Source organism: Phodopus roborovskii, unplaced genomic scaffold (assembly GCF_943737965.1).
Source record: "Phodopus roborovskii unplaced genomic scaffold, PHOROB, whole genome shotgun sequence".
NCBI lineage: Eukaryota > Metazoa > Chordata > Mammalia > Rodentia > Cricetidae > Phodopus > Phodopus roborovskii.
Window position 1 is genome coordinate 18,039,790 of NW_026126541.1, and position 14,655 is coordinate 18,054,444.

The window sequence follows — 14,655 nt, forward strand, 5'->3', positions numbered from 1 at the left end:
TGCTTGGTACCCTCAGAGTCAGAGAAGGAAGGGCAGCAGATCCTCTGAAACTGGAGTGGTACATGGTTGTGAGATGCCATGTGGATGCTAGGACGTGTACCCTGGTCCTCTGCAAAAGCAGCCAGAGCTTTTAACCACTGAGCCACATCTCCAGTCTCCTTCAACTCCTCCCCACCTAAAACTTTTACAGAAGAGAAATTTAACTTAGAATGTCAGCTTTGAAGTGAGAAAAGTCAGGAAAACTTGCTGCCTAGGCATCCCTCCTGACATTTCTGGACAAGAACACAAACAACTCCTCTATGGAGGGGTTTCTCCAGAGCCTAATGGAGGGAGCTCGGCCTGGTGGTACATATCTATTGTCCCAGCAGTAAGTGGCTGAGTCAGGAGGACAGAAGTTCCAGGCTAGCCTGAACTACAGAGTAAAACCCTATCTTGAAACAACAAACAGATGGACAAGTAAGAGCTGGGCACACAGTAGCTCAGAGGTAGAGCACTTGCTTAGCATGCTTACTGGCCTGATGTCCAGCAGTGAAGAGGAGGGAAAAGAGCCTCGTCGATCCCTACTATCATTTCTGCCCTTTCCAACCCAACTCCCAAGATGCAACTAGTGAGACCTTCTAAAAATGCAAATTTAACACCAGGAGGAAATGAGTCAACACTGAATTACAGGCACTCTATTAAGGATACAGAATGCCTATTCCTAAGTACAAGGCATGCTATTTCCCTGCTTATGGACCCTCCGAGAGGCAAACAAAAGCTTCATTGCCTGCCCACACCTTCTCTTCCCACAGTGGCTAACTTGCTATTTATTTGTTTGTTTTTCGAGACAAGAGTTTCTCGGTATAGCCTTGGCGGTCCTGGAACTCACTCGGTAGACCAGGCTGACTTCGAACTCACAGACATTTTCCTGCTTCTGCCTCCAGAGTGCTGGGATTAAAGGAATGAGCAACCACTACCCGGCTTCCTTGCTCTTTATAGCGAATCTCCAGGCCTCACTTCATCTTTCTGGAGAAAAGTTCTATCGTGGCTGCAGCAAACTTCCTTCTTTCTACCTTTGTTCTTCCCAGATCCATTCTTTTTTTTTTTTTTTTTAAGATTTATTTATTATGTGCGCAGTATCCTGTCTGCATGCACGCCTGTATGCCAGAAGAGGGCACCAGATCTCATTATAGATGGTTGTGAGCCTGCGTGTGGTTGCTGGGAATTGAACTCAGGACCTCTGCAAGAGCACCCAGTGCTCTTAACCCCTGTGCCATCTCTCCAGCCCCCAGATCCATTCTTACTCGTTCTAAAAACTAAAGTGCCTTCCTTTCACCGGTTATGTTCCTTCTCGTGACTTCCAGGCCCTCCCAAACACGCCTCTTTACCCTCTTCCAGCTTCACATGATCATGATCGTAATCACATTCTAAGTGGTGGTTCAGCGCTAGCCTCCTTTGCTAGGCTGTTAACTACTGCAAGGCAAGGGTCGCAGTGACAGATGCCAAAGAGTAATTAACTTTTAAGTACTTCCTCCTTCAGGTAACAGGCCCAAACTCACACAGTCGCAACAAGATTTTAAATTCATTCTGAACTCAGACCCAGGTGGGCTAGGAGATGAGGTGGGGTTTAGAAGCAGCAGATTACGAGAATCTTAACAGCAAAACTCGATACCACGCGCGCAGTACTCGGCCCAGAAAAAACAAAAAAACAAAAAACGGGGTTAGAGAATCATTTGTCACGTGTACCCAACAGGGCCAGCAGCCTCCGCCCGGTGGCAGGAATGTGACCCGGCCCCGCTTGCGTGCGTGCGGGCAAAACCGAGCCAGCCCCCGGGACTGACGTCAATCAAGGGACGCCTCCGGGAGAGGGGAGGGCTGGGCTTGCTGGGGGCGGGGGCGGAGGAGGACACGCTCCTCACCGATACGGTGCGGTTGATTGGATTCAAAGAATCTCCGCAGGCTGGCACGGAGAGGGGCGGGATTAGACACGCCCTTCCCCCTCGACAGCGGCTGATTGGCCCGCGGAGTCTCCGCGTTCGATTTGGGAGGGTTGGCTCAGCTGCTCGCTGCAAGGCTGTGGCCGAGGATTGGCTGTTGAGGGGCTCAGAGCACTTTCTCCGGGGAACTGTGGCTGCGATCCAGGTGGCTCGGCCAGGATCCCCGCTGCGTTCTGCCCACCTCGGGCACCCAAGGCAACCAGGTAAGTAGGCCGTGGTCCGGCTCAGCTCTGCGCGGGAGCGCACGGGAGGTCGGTCGTAGCTAAGAATCCGCCAGATCGCACACCCTAGATCCATTTAAGGGCCTCTTGTTCTGCTAGCGGCCACTTTTGATCCCTGGGGCCGACTGTACTGGGGATGGCGCCCTATACCTTCTGACAAGATGCCCTCTCCCAAGCTCTTGGCCAGCCAAGTCACCTCCGCTTGGCCCTTCAGGTGATCACCTTCAGGTCAGGAAGCCCTTTCGAAAAGCCAGAGAGAGGTTGGAGTGGGCGTCTTAGTTGCCGGATCCCTATTTAGGGTCTTTTGGAATTGGCTATATGTTGACGCTGATCTAACTCCCCATGGAATTCTGCTTTAGCTCCCCTCGCTCTAACTCCTGAGCAGAGGAGTGCTGGCATGTGAGAATCCTGACTGTGGATCGGTGGCGACCTCCCAAACCCCCATACGTAGATGGCAGGCTCTCAGAGGGTCAGAACCTTCTGTCCCCTTGGTTTTTTTTTTTTTTTTTTTTTGAATACCTTCTCAGCCTTCTGGCAAGAATGAAAGTAACACTGATTGAGAGCATAGGCACTCGACTCAGACCACCGAGTTAATCGCCTAAGATCACCTGCCAGCCGTGGGTGTTGAGCAAGTTACTACTTACAGCCTTTTCATCTGGAAAATGAGCTTGCCAATAGTGCCACTAACAAGGGACATTAGGATGCCACCTCACATGAGGACCAAAAAGCCCTCTAAAAGTGCTGTTATGTGCTTGACACGGCAAGAGGCTTTCTTCTAAGAAGCTAGTCATAAGACCACGTTTTTAAAAGGGCCACAGACGACCTTGTCTCTGAAGCCTCCCTGGGTAGAGTTTGTCAGTGATGATGACCATGGTTCTATATAGTCCTGCTAATAGCCTTCCCTTGGCATCATGCTTCATTCATGCAGTGTGGAGAGTGTAGGATGCCAGGTACTAGGATGGGTACTTTCATATTTCATCTCTGTACCTGGCAAGGATTTTTGTCCCTCACCGTTTCGATGAACAAAACCAACCAAAGGAAAAGAGACTTGTCAACTCAGTGATCAGTGCCCTGCCAGGAACTTAGGGGTTTGAATTCTTTCAAAGGGAGTTATACCTCGATCTACTAGCTTATTTTTCATGTTATGCCTGAAAATGGATCTGGAATAAGGACCCGGTTTTCTTTCTCACTTCTGGGGTATAGATTTGGAAAGCCAGCAGGATATGGGACACAGAGTCATTTGAATGTGGCTTCCCACTTGAGGAGCAACAGATTTTGGCTGTTGTCCAGAGATATATCTGCAGAGTAACAGGCTAGGGCCACAGTGTTCAGTTGAGCTATCCCCTCTGGGTGTGTTAGAGTGTTGCCATCACCAGGGTTATTCAAAGGTAGCAACCTGAAGAAGGAGCAGGAACTGGTACCCCACCTCCGCGTGCTCTGACTCCAGCATTACCTATGTATCCCTGCAAGGGCATGGTAGGATGGAGAAATTATGGAATTGCGGTGGCACTAATGTCACATGCCACATTGTGCCATCTGTGCTGTAGGTGCTCTTGCTGGTGAGGCATAAGGCATGTCTTAAATCGTTAAGAAGTTTACAGTTCTTCCTTAAGGCCTGACTCAAAAATAAGTTGAACTTTGTCATCCTCAACATTCAGTATATCCTTTGGGGGTTCATTCTTAACCTACTGTGTCCAACTGAAGTGTTTTGTAACTAGTCCTTACTCGTCTGCACACAGACCCTTGCTTATCTTCTATGGCAGCTCTAGAATGAAAGCTCCAACTGTAATCTTTTAATAGCCCCGTGCTTTCGTTTTACAAAGTACCACTGTTCAGGTATATACTTGAGCTTCCTGGAGTAAGGTTTTACCCCTGAAATTGAGAGAGGAATGATTGAAGACAGTGGATGAGACAGAAAGTCATTTCCCACAGTGTTCTGAGCCCACTTCAAAGTCAGTTTTCCTCCCTGGTGGTGACACACACACCTTTGATCCCAGCACTCGGGGAAGTAGAGGCAGGCCTGGTCTACAGAGCTAGTGTCAGGATAGGGTCCAAAGCTCAAAGAGAAACCCTGTCTCAAAAGAAAGTCAGTTTTCCTAGTATTTACCATCTCACCCTACTTGAAATCCTAGCTTCACTCTGCCGCCTGGATTCCAGGGTGAGGCTCCCACAAGTGAAGGGCCTCAAAACCTGGAGGCACCAAGGCTTCCCAAAGTTCATATGGGGTGGTTGAGGTTGGACCCTGGATTGCACAGTTTCTTTCCTTGCAACTCACCGGAGGCTGGCTAGTGAAAGCCTCCAGCCCTTTGGAGGATGCTGGAACTAAGGTGGGCAGTCAGGCCTCAGGCCATTGCCTCCTGCTGACAGCTGCTATGTGACGATGCCATTGCTGATTCTGAAAGAGGAGCATCACCCCTCTCCACCACCCGATCAGTCTACCAAGGGCTTGAGCTCTTGACAGTATCCTCAGACTTGTGCCAGATTCTGACCCTTCCACGCCCTGTAGCAAAACAGGGGTGGGGAGAACTGTAACTGCTAGTTGAGGTGCTTTCTGGAACCTAATTAGTTAGACATGTCCACACAAGCAGCTCCCAGCCAACAAGGAGCAGGCAAGCACTTGTTACCCTTCAGCAGACCCATCCTTGTCATGGTATCCCTGACTCAACACTAGCGCAGACAGACCCTGAGGCCATCTGCCTCAACCTGCTCCCACAATGGCAGTCAATGGGCCGGGAGGTGATGGGGATTCCTATCAACCAGAGAATGGCAGAGCCAGGGACAGAACCCTGACACCTCTGAGTCTCATGTCCCTCTGTGCACTGGGCTCAGCTGCAGTCCTAGAGTTCTGTGTGAAAACTGGAAATTTTCTTCGGAGAACACCACTAGTTCAAGACTGAGGATGCTATCACCTAGTCATGTGACTGGACACATCTCCACCTTGTGGGATAAGGAGGGACGTCCTTCACTCCCCATGGAAACAGGAGGAAGTAGGCTGAGTTTAAACTGTGGGGCCGAGGTCAAAGGACAGGGCCCCAGCCCTTGCTTCCCCTGCAGTGGGACAGTGATAAGTGTCTGTTGTCTAGAGCTATTTTGAGGATTAATGATGTCACAAAGAGTATACACGCACGCTTGCCTTCTTTCTCGTTAGCCTGGGAAGTGTGCCTTGGTCACTTAGCTTTTGTTTTCTGCATGTGGATCCACCAGTTCCTGGGGGTTAATTACCACACAGGTTTTTAACTGGGTTCTACAATGGTGCCTGAGAGACAGTTTTCTTATTCCTATTTTCCAGCTAAAAATACAGATTTATGATTTTATCTGGATGCCTTCTATGGATTTATCTTAGGTATTAAGTCTTGAAAAGAAAGTGGGATTCTTAGGCTAGAAACTAGGGCAGTGTGATTGTGGAAACAACTAGAACAACGTGTTGAGGTGGACCAGGCGCGAGCAAGGGAGGGGGTAACAGTTCTGAATAGGGTGGAGTGCTGACTCAGAACCTTCCAGAATGTAGTCCATTCTGTTCTTATACTCAATAGCTGAGGATAAGTTTGTAGCTTTTCCTCTGTCAGTTTATTTGTATCCGTGTTTGACTGCATGTATATAGGTTTCATGTATGTGCCTGGTGCCTGCAGAAGCCAGCATTTGCCTGAGACTGAACTTGCAGATGGTTGTGAGCCACCATGTGGGTGCCACGAACTGAACTTGGTCCTCTCCAGTCCTGACTTTGAACTTTTGATCCTCCTGCCTCCGTCTCCCAAGTGCTGGGATTACAGACATGCATTACCATAGCTAGTTTATGTGGTGCTAGAGCCAGTGTTTCATGCACGCTATGCAAGCACTCTACTGAATAAATGAGCTACATTCCTACCCCCACTCCACTCTGCCTTTTATAGCAAATGTGCACCTTCCTTTCTATGAATGTGTTTTAATTTCCCCTTGCACATTTTGTGGCCAGCTGCTGGTTGATAGCACATCATCTGTTGATGGCTACAAGAGTGCTTATGTCTGCACCTTCTATCCTCAGAGCGCCCGTGATGGGGACCCCAGCCTCTGTTGTGAGTGAGCCACCCCTGTGGCAGGTTTCAACTGAGGCCCGGGGGCGAAAGCAGGCCTCTGCTAACATCTTCCAGGATGCGGAGCTGGTGCAGATCCAGGGCCTGTTCCAGCGCAGTGGGGACCAGCTCGCTGAAGAGCGGGCCCAGATCATCTGGGAATGTGCGGGGGATCACCGTGTGGCTGAGGCCCTAAGAAGGCTGCGCAGGAAAAGGCCCCCGAGGCAGAACCACTGTGGCCGGCTGAGGTAGGAGCCTGGGACTGGAGGGCTGAAGGAAGAGATGGAGGGCATGCCTGGCCCACTGCTCTGGCTCTGTGACCTTGAACCAGGGATTTGCCCTTACTGTAAGGTGCCTACTGTTCATGTTATATTGCTGTGGCACCTAAGACTATTGGAGTCACATGACCCTGTGATCCTCACGGGAAAGCCCAGTCGAAGCAGAGCTACCAAATTCTGTAACTCTTGGCCAGCAGAAGGGAGTGTTGTTGGAAGGACAAAAAATTACCGGTAGTAGAATGGGTTACATTCTAAAGCAAGCCCGGTTAAAGCCTGCTGGGGGACTACAGAGAAGAGCAGTTATTGTGGAGATCTAATGGGGACAAGCAATAGTTTCTCTGGCCATCTACCTCTGCCCATGTCACTGCCAGCCCAGGAGTGGGCCCCAGGGGATCTAGGTAAAGAAGCCATCACTGTATGTTTCCCTCTAGGATTCTCCCCTCAGTCTGAACAGCAGAGACCAAACAGGTCCTCGGTCTGAGATGGCCAGCTAGTCTTCACTGCTTGCATTGACTGATGTCATTTATGCCTGACTGATGATGCCATGGATGATAGATAGTAAAAGGTCAGGAGACTTGCTGAGTGTTCCATTCCCTGATCAAGCCCCACCCTCTTAACATACAGTTGGAAAGAGTTAATGCTTTACCTTGTCGTACGGTTCTTGGTACTCTTTCATAGTGATAAAACTTACAAGGCTCCATCCTGCTCTCCCGTGTTGATGTTGGCTTATCACACTCTTCTTCCCAACAGAGCGCCAGAGCCTGGTTCTACAGCGGCCGACCCACAGGACAGCACTGCTGACATGGCTTCCAGTGAGCAGTTTGGGAACTCCCGGAGGACAAGTGCCAGAGTCCACCGAAGCTGGAATAAGCCGGGTCCCACAGGTTACCTCCGCCAGATCAGACACTGACCCAGTGAAGGGGTGGGGAGGCCCTCCCCCCTCAGATATTACAGGGACTTTGCCAAAGGGCTATGGAGTTGCAGGGAGGCCATAGGACTGCCATCCTCAGTTCAGAGCAGAGCCGGCATTCACTGGACTCTGCACCCTGTGGAGCCTCTTCTTTTTTTTTTTTTTTTTTTTTTTTTTTTACTTTGTTTTGTTTGAGACAGGACTTCTTTGTTTGTAGCTTTGGAGCCTGTCCTGGGACTTGCTCTGTAGACCGGACTGGCCCCAGACTCACAGAGATCTGCCTGTCTCTCCCTCCCAAAGGTGTGTGCCAGTATCACCTGGCCCAGAACAAGGCCCGATGATAACAAGGCTGCTCAGACCTAACAGTAACTGGGCTGCATGGCATCACCCTGGGATAAGAGTAATATGCACTCAGATGCAGTATCTCGCCATTTCTGCTACTAACTGCCAGTTACTGTCACCATGCAGTAGTCAGCTGTCTCTCACCCTCATGCCATGGTCAGTGCAAAGGGAAAACTTGTTTAAGTGGAAAATAAAACACATTTACATCAAGAATTCTGTGAGTCTGTTACAGAAGGGGAGAATCCCAAAATAGAGACTTGAGCCAGATAGGGAAGGACAGGATATTCCCCGGGAGATAAACCTGGGCTGGATGCTTGTGCTTTCTCAACCCCAAGCCCCAGATATCCCAGTACTACAGCTTCCTTTCCCAGAGGTGCATAGGTTGCCAGGAAAAATGAGGTTTCTGCAGTTGGGCACTGGGGCATTGGTTGAGCATGCCATTGTTGGGAGCACCGTGTCTCAGAAGACAACAAGTACCAACCATACTCAGGTGGTGGCACAGACCAATCAATCACTCTTACACTCGCACTATGTCCTGGTTACCTAGAGGTGCGGGCTTTCCCTACTAGTCTCATCTACTACGTACACTATATGGCACGACTGCCCTCTGCTGGTCGTGGAGAAAAGCCAACCTCTCTTAATTAGTGCTTCCTAGTGCTACGGCCCTTTAATACAATTCCTCATGCTGTGCTGATGGCCCCCAACCATAAAACTCTTTTCTATTACTACTTCCTAACTGTACTTTGCTACTGTCATGAACCGTAATGTAAATATCTCTGATTTCTGATGGTCTTAGGTGACCCCTGTGAAAGGGTCATTTGACACATGCCCCCAGGCATTGCAACCTATGGGTTGAGAACCACTGCTCTACCCTTAATCCCAGAATTTGATTTAAGGGAAGTGGCCAGGGCAAATACTATAGAGTCTCTACCAGAGAAAACTCTGTAACAAGTATTCATATCAAAGACAAGCATGTGTCCCATAAACAGGCTCAGGTCAGGTTTTAGAATGTCTTGGGAAAACAGTTTTCTCTGTAACTCCATGAAAATGTGTCTCTTTGCCTTAAATATTGCATTTACCTTGCCTTCCTTCCCCCAAAGAAAATCAGACAAATCGATCAGAACTGGATCTGTTATTCATACATTTGCATTGATTTAAATACAATACATACAATTTCTACAGTGCATTAGAAGAACCGAGCGCTCACCAACCAGCTTCCACTTCCAGACATGGGGACAAGCTGGTAGAAGGACGGCTGCTCTGGAAGTGCCTGACACTGTGGGCTCTTGGCACTCCCAAAGTCCACATTCAAGGCACCCTGAGTACAGGTTTCAAGCGAGAGAGAGGGGCAGGGAGGGGCACCTGCACCCTTGCCCATCAGGCCTGGCACCGGCTCCCTCCTACATTGGACCCAATTTCCTCCTGATGGCAGAGCTGATCTGGAGTATGACAGTGCACATCGGGCTCTCTCCATCACCCCAGTGGGGTCTCACCAACAGGCTGGTGTGAAGATGTCTGTGAATTATGTCACGTACCTGGACCCCTGCAGGCTCCTGTGATCAGGAGGCAGGAGTTCTCCCAAACATGGTTCTGAGGCCAGAGTCCACATGGGCTGGCTGGGATTGTCAGGATGGGGAAACAACAGTGCCTTTGTCTGCAGGGCATGCGTATCCAGTGCTCAGAGATTCATGGTGGCTAAGTGGAAGCTGATAGCAAGCTGGCTCCTAGATTGGACTGGATGTGGAGCAGCCTGCTCCAGCTGATGGGAGAACAGTGTGCCCTGCATGGCGGGGAGCCAGGCAGTGAGACACACAGCTGTGGTCCTCATTCTCTTTCTTTGGTTTTTTTTCAAGCCTTCAAGACAATTTCTTTCCAAGGCTGACTGACCAATTGTAGAATGTGAGAACGCTCAGAGGCCCACAGGACGGGGTATCAACACTGCTGCCTCTCAGCCACAAGTGGTCCTCTTCTGACTCCCTCCCGAAGCCAATTCTTTGCTTTGGTGTAGAAAGGGTTCAAACACCTGGCAAGGGAGGAGACACACGGAAGCAGAAAGATGCACGTTGAGCTGGGCAGGCACTGGGGGGACCGTTTGAAGGCCTCTCTTCAGGAAGCTGAGGAGAAAGCAGCCCATGACAAAAAGGCAGGAAGCTGTGGGGCTCTGCCCGTTAGGAGGCAGAGCACAGGTCCAGTTGCTTTCCAGGCAGCAGCGGTAACAGGAAGGAGGAGGACACTGTCCTGGCCGCTCATGAACGGACTGACCCACACCCATAGAGCCACTCCAAAACCCAAAACAAACCCCTTAGTTAAAAGCTGGGAAAACAACAGAAAGCAGGAAAGGATGGAGACTAAGGAAGGACCCAGGGGAGAGGCCGTGCCAGGTTCCCCATGGAACGCTCTTCCTAGCACCCAGCATGCACTTAGGCTATGTCAATCACCTCCACATGCTCCTAGCAGAACAGAACTGCCAAGGCTAGCCTCTTCCACTTCAGCTGAGTGCTAGGCAAGCAGCATCAGGGCAGAGAACAGAAAGATTATGTGCAGAGCCTCTGACAGGTACAGAACAAAAGCCTGCTCACTGCCACAAGAAGCCAGTACCAGTGTGGCAGGGGGAGGATCAACTTGGCAAAAACAGAAAGGAGGTGTGGCTTCTGTCTGTGGGCCAGCAATGGTCTTCAGACACAGCTCGTCCATGGGAGTAAACACCTGCTAGGCATCAGAGCATGTCTAAGCAAACTTAAGTCTAGATTAAGGGCTTCTGACTGGAGAGGATCTAATCTGGGTTTTCCTATAAGCATTTAAGTTTGTTACTGTTGTTTGTTTCTTTCTGATGCAGAATATAACAGGGGACTGGGATGGAGAGGGCTGTCAGGGAGATGGGACTTTCCCAACCTGCCACATGCTGGGAGGGGGTTGCTCCTCCTCAGCCACCTGGACTCCTTGCCTGGACGCCAGCCTCCCCAACACTGTGAAGGGTCCAGGAGTACACTTGTCTCTGACTGTGCTTGTCCCTGTGGGTGGGAAGGCCCTGAGGGAGGCAGCAAGCAGAGAGGAAGGGCCCTGAAAGGCTCTGCAGTGCACCAGCTTGTCTCCAGGCTTGCTCTCAGCCCGTCACCTGCAGGCTTTCTTCTGCCTGCCGCTAGGGCTACCACCATGAAAAGAAGGGTTTCCGACTCTGAAAGCTCTGTGTGTAGGATTCACTTGCAGACCGCTGATGGGAACGGGCCGTCTCCACAATCACAGGTGGCATCTGGACGAGGTGCAGGGGACTCTTATTGTCTTTTAGGGCCTGGGTCAAATTTAGGATCTGTATTGAAAAAACAAAATGGGAGAGAGAAAGGCCTAATATTCTAAGCCGGCCTCTACAGAGAGCACCCTCTTTCAAGTCACAATAAATACCAATGGAAATAACATAGCTAAGTAGGGATAAGGGGTTGGAGAGGTAGCTTGGTGGCTCACAGTACCTGTAACTCCAGCTGTCTTCTGGACTATGAAGGCACCATACTCACAGGGGCAAACGCAGATATAGACACGTAATTTAAATGAAAATTTAAAAACTGGGGCTAGAGAAATGGCTCATACTTAAAAGGCACTGGCTGCCCTTCCATAGGACCTGGGTTTTCAATTCTCAGCAGCCACATGGTGGCTCATAACCATCTGTGATCCCAGTTCCAGGGGATCTAACACCTGCTCCCCAGCCTTTATAGACACCAGTCACACTAGTGGGGTGCAGATATACATACAAGCAAAACACCCATACAGTAAAACTAAAACAATCCTTTAAAAATTAAAAGAATGTAGGTATACAAATGGGCAATACATGGGCAGTGTATACAACCTCACCAACCATTTTTTAAAGCACTGTGTTTGCCTGTAGTTCCAACTTCAGAAGGGAAGGGAAGACAGGAAGGTTACTTGAGGCCCAGGAATCAGAGACCCAATTGGTGAGACCCTTCCTTAACTAAGGCCATAAAACAGAAAATATGACCCAGAAGGTAGGGAGTTCAAAGAAACAGGGCTGCATGGATGTGGGACTGGAATGTGGAATAATTACATGGGTAAACTGAAAATAAAGCTCTCTTTGGCCCCGAGACCCCCTCCCCTTTATAATCAATTTGTGATGCTGGGGACAAAACCTGAACTTCATATACCCAGGCAGGTGTTCTTCAGATAAGCCTTTCCTACCTTAGCCTCACAAAGGTCAAGTCTCAACATGTCTGGCCTTGTCATTTTGAAGGGTAGGTAAATTGGCTGAGTGTGTATGACTAAGCAAACCAATGATTATGAGCCAGGAGGCCAGGACACAGCCCATCAACAGATCCAAAAAGTTTCAAAACAAGTGACACAAGGTCAGATTACTTTTCTAGGTTCCTTGCAAGTTTCTTTCTCCACTGTCCTTTGCCAGAACACTGTGGGTATGCAATCAAATGTAACTCTTATGTTCAAACCAATGCTTCCTTTGCTTATATTATATTACAGCCTGCTGCTTTTCTCTGCCATCAGTTTTGAAATGCAAACGTTGTTCCAAAGACATTAAGAAGACAAGGTAGAAGGATAAAATTTCACCTGCCATTCTCCCCTACCGTTTGCTACCCTAGATGATAACCTTAACTGGGTGTAATGTGAAGGCTGCTACAGTGTTGTCAAGGGACTGAGACGAGAAAGGGTTGGAGAAGATGGTATGAAATGGATGAGGTACCACCTATATTATCTTAGGAAGCAAGCCAGTTTGTTTCTGTTGAGGCCTGTAATACCAGAGTCTACAATATAGCTTTCAAAGTTTCCAAAAATTATGCCAGCCTAGCTTTATTTGGGAAAGACAAGATATTAATATTCAGAAGGATTACTAAGATGGCAGTTCTTAAAATGTCTTGACTATCCAGGTGTACAGATGAGCCAGCCCTGAGGCCATGAGAGCTGAACATCTCCCTGCACCCATCCACCCACACATATGACCCTACAGCAATTAGGAGAGAGGGCCCTGCACCTCACCTGGGCAAAAGAGCAGTGTGAGTGTGGATGGCCCAGATCTGAGGACCTGAGATCAGGAGAATGGGGCCCACCCCTTGCTGCAGGCCGCATTGGGTGAGCTAGCTAAGGCAGTGCTGGAGCGCTCACCCAGGTAGTGAAGGGTACAAACCTACAGATTCAAAACTGCAGGATCTCCATGACACAGGACAGCAACAGGATATCCAAGAGCAGCCCAGTGAGAGCCATTATCAGTGGCTAGCAAAAGCCCAGAGGCCTAGAGACAGACCAATGACTCAGGGCAATGAACATTCTCAAGTGAAGATGAATGGACCAAAGTAGCATTATACTGTGTGACTTAACCGGCCACACTACGGCTTCCACAAGATTCTCTCTCTCTCTCTCTCTCTCACACACACACACACACACACACACACACACTTGTTTTATTTAGTTTTCCATCTTCTTTTGAATTCTGTTTTGGGGGAGGTTACAAAAAGGGCAGAGGGCAGATGTGAGGAGACGGGGAGAAAAATCGGATGAGAACGCATGTGAAATCCATAAAGAATCAATAAAAGTTAAAAAACAAAACAAAACAAAACTTCTTGACTATCCCATTTCCAAGGAAAATGTGCTCAGCAAGCCTTAAGGTGCTTTCTTTGGGAGCTTTTAGCTAAATAGTACAAAGAAGTTACTATATACTTATTCTGGAAAGACAACTACATTCTTTGAAAACTAAAACATGCTTGCAATCCTAGCACTTGGGATTGGGAAATGGAGACAGGAGGATCAAGAGTTCATGGTCATTCTGGATTACACAGTAACTTTAGGACCAGCCTGGGCCATACACCAACCAATCTCAAAGAAGAAAAAGATTCAAGAAGCTGACTTTTCTATTTACAAAATCGTAATTAGCTATTATGTGTTCAGTACCTTTGTGCATCAGGCATTATTCCAATGATTTCAAACAAATATAGAACCTGTGAAGCAAGTACTTGATACAAAGAGAAAAATGAGGGGAAGAGGAGGTTTGGAGCCACAGTAAATGGGAGTTCCAGGCTTCAGACACAGGTACGCTGATCAGTTTGTATCCTTTACTGCTGAGCTTTCTTTAAGTAAGATAACACCAATATCCTATGGTTTTGTTTTGTTCTTGAGATAGGACCTAACTACATAGTCCTGGCTGTCCTGGAATTCACTATGTAGAACAGGCTGGTCCCTGACAATGCTGTTTCTGCAGCTCCCTCTGAAGATGAAGTAGAAAGGGAAAATAATACAACTTGTAACTCAAACAATTAAATTATAACCATATCAGCATGCTTACCATGTGCCAGGTGACATTTTTTCTCAATGCTTACCATGAATTCCCTCATGCACTTATCCATAACAAAGCAAGGTACAATTACTACCATATTTTATAAATAAGAAAATTCAGACTCCTACCCAGTCACAGAACCTGTGACTGGTGGGGTGACATAGCTCAGAGCCCAGGTCTCAGCCACTGAGGCATGCAACCTCAAGCAGCTCAAGGCCAGAGTGTGCTGGTTTATTTACCAATAATGCACCCAGAAACTAGTATAGGGCTAAACACTCAGGGAGTGCAGCAGCAAATACTGATTGGTATCAACACTATGAAAGAGGAAGGGGATTCTTCTCCTGTATTTTAGAGCAGAGTCAAATACACGGGGCATACACTTGATGTCCCAGGCTTACCTGGCCCCTCATGACAGCAATTTGCTTATGGAATTGGCCCCTGTCGAAACCAGGATCTTTCTGTAAGAGAAGGCAGAGGAAGATGATGGAACCCATGTGAATTCCTCCCAGGAACCCAGTTTTTCCTCTCACGGTTTTAAGAGTAGTGATTAAGTACACTGCAAGGGAGCAGTGGGCTGGGAAGCAACTGGAGTATTT

The 14,655-nt window shown here is 48.6% G+C and overlaps 2 protein-coding genes across 3 annotated transcripts in view; one reads left to right on the plus strand and one right to left on the minus strand.

Moving 5' to 3' along the window:
* Window positions 1-1,973: 1,973 nt before the first annotated feature.
* On the plus strand, window positions 1,974-7,556 carry Avpi1 (arginine vasopressin induced 1). Its single transcript, XM_051199823.1, has 3 exons — window positions 1,974-2,179; window positions 6,219-6,494; window positions 7,275-7,556. Exons 2-3 carry the CDS (start codon window positions 6,229-6,231, stop codon window positions 7,432-7,434), a joined length of 426 nt encoding a protein of 141 aa, XP_051055780.1. The 5' UTR covers window positions 1,974-2,179; window positions 6,219-6,228; the 3' UTR covers window positions 7,435-7,556.
* A 1,337-nt stretch (window positions 7,557-8,893) lies between these two features.
* Pi4k2a (phosphatidylinositol 4-kinase type 2 alpha) overlaps window positions 8,894-14,655 on the minus strand; it is a 29,222-nt gene continuing 23,460 nt past the window's right edge. Inside the window, exons 8-10 of one of the 2 annotated variants that reach the window (XM_051199564.1) lie at window positions 14,458-14,517; window positions 10,892-11,083; window positions 8,894-9,799 (exon numbers count right to left, since the gene is read on the minus strand). In XM_051199564.1, the coding sequence (XP_051055521.1) occupies window positions 10,922-11,083; window positions 14,458-14,517 (222 nt within the window). In that variant the 3' untranslated portion in view covers window positions 8,894-9,799; window positions 10,892-10,921. Of the gene's footprint in view, window positions 11,084-14,457; window positions 14,518-14,655 lie in introns of both variants that reach the window. The other variant, XM_051199563.1, reaches the window with a different exon arrangement.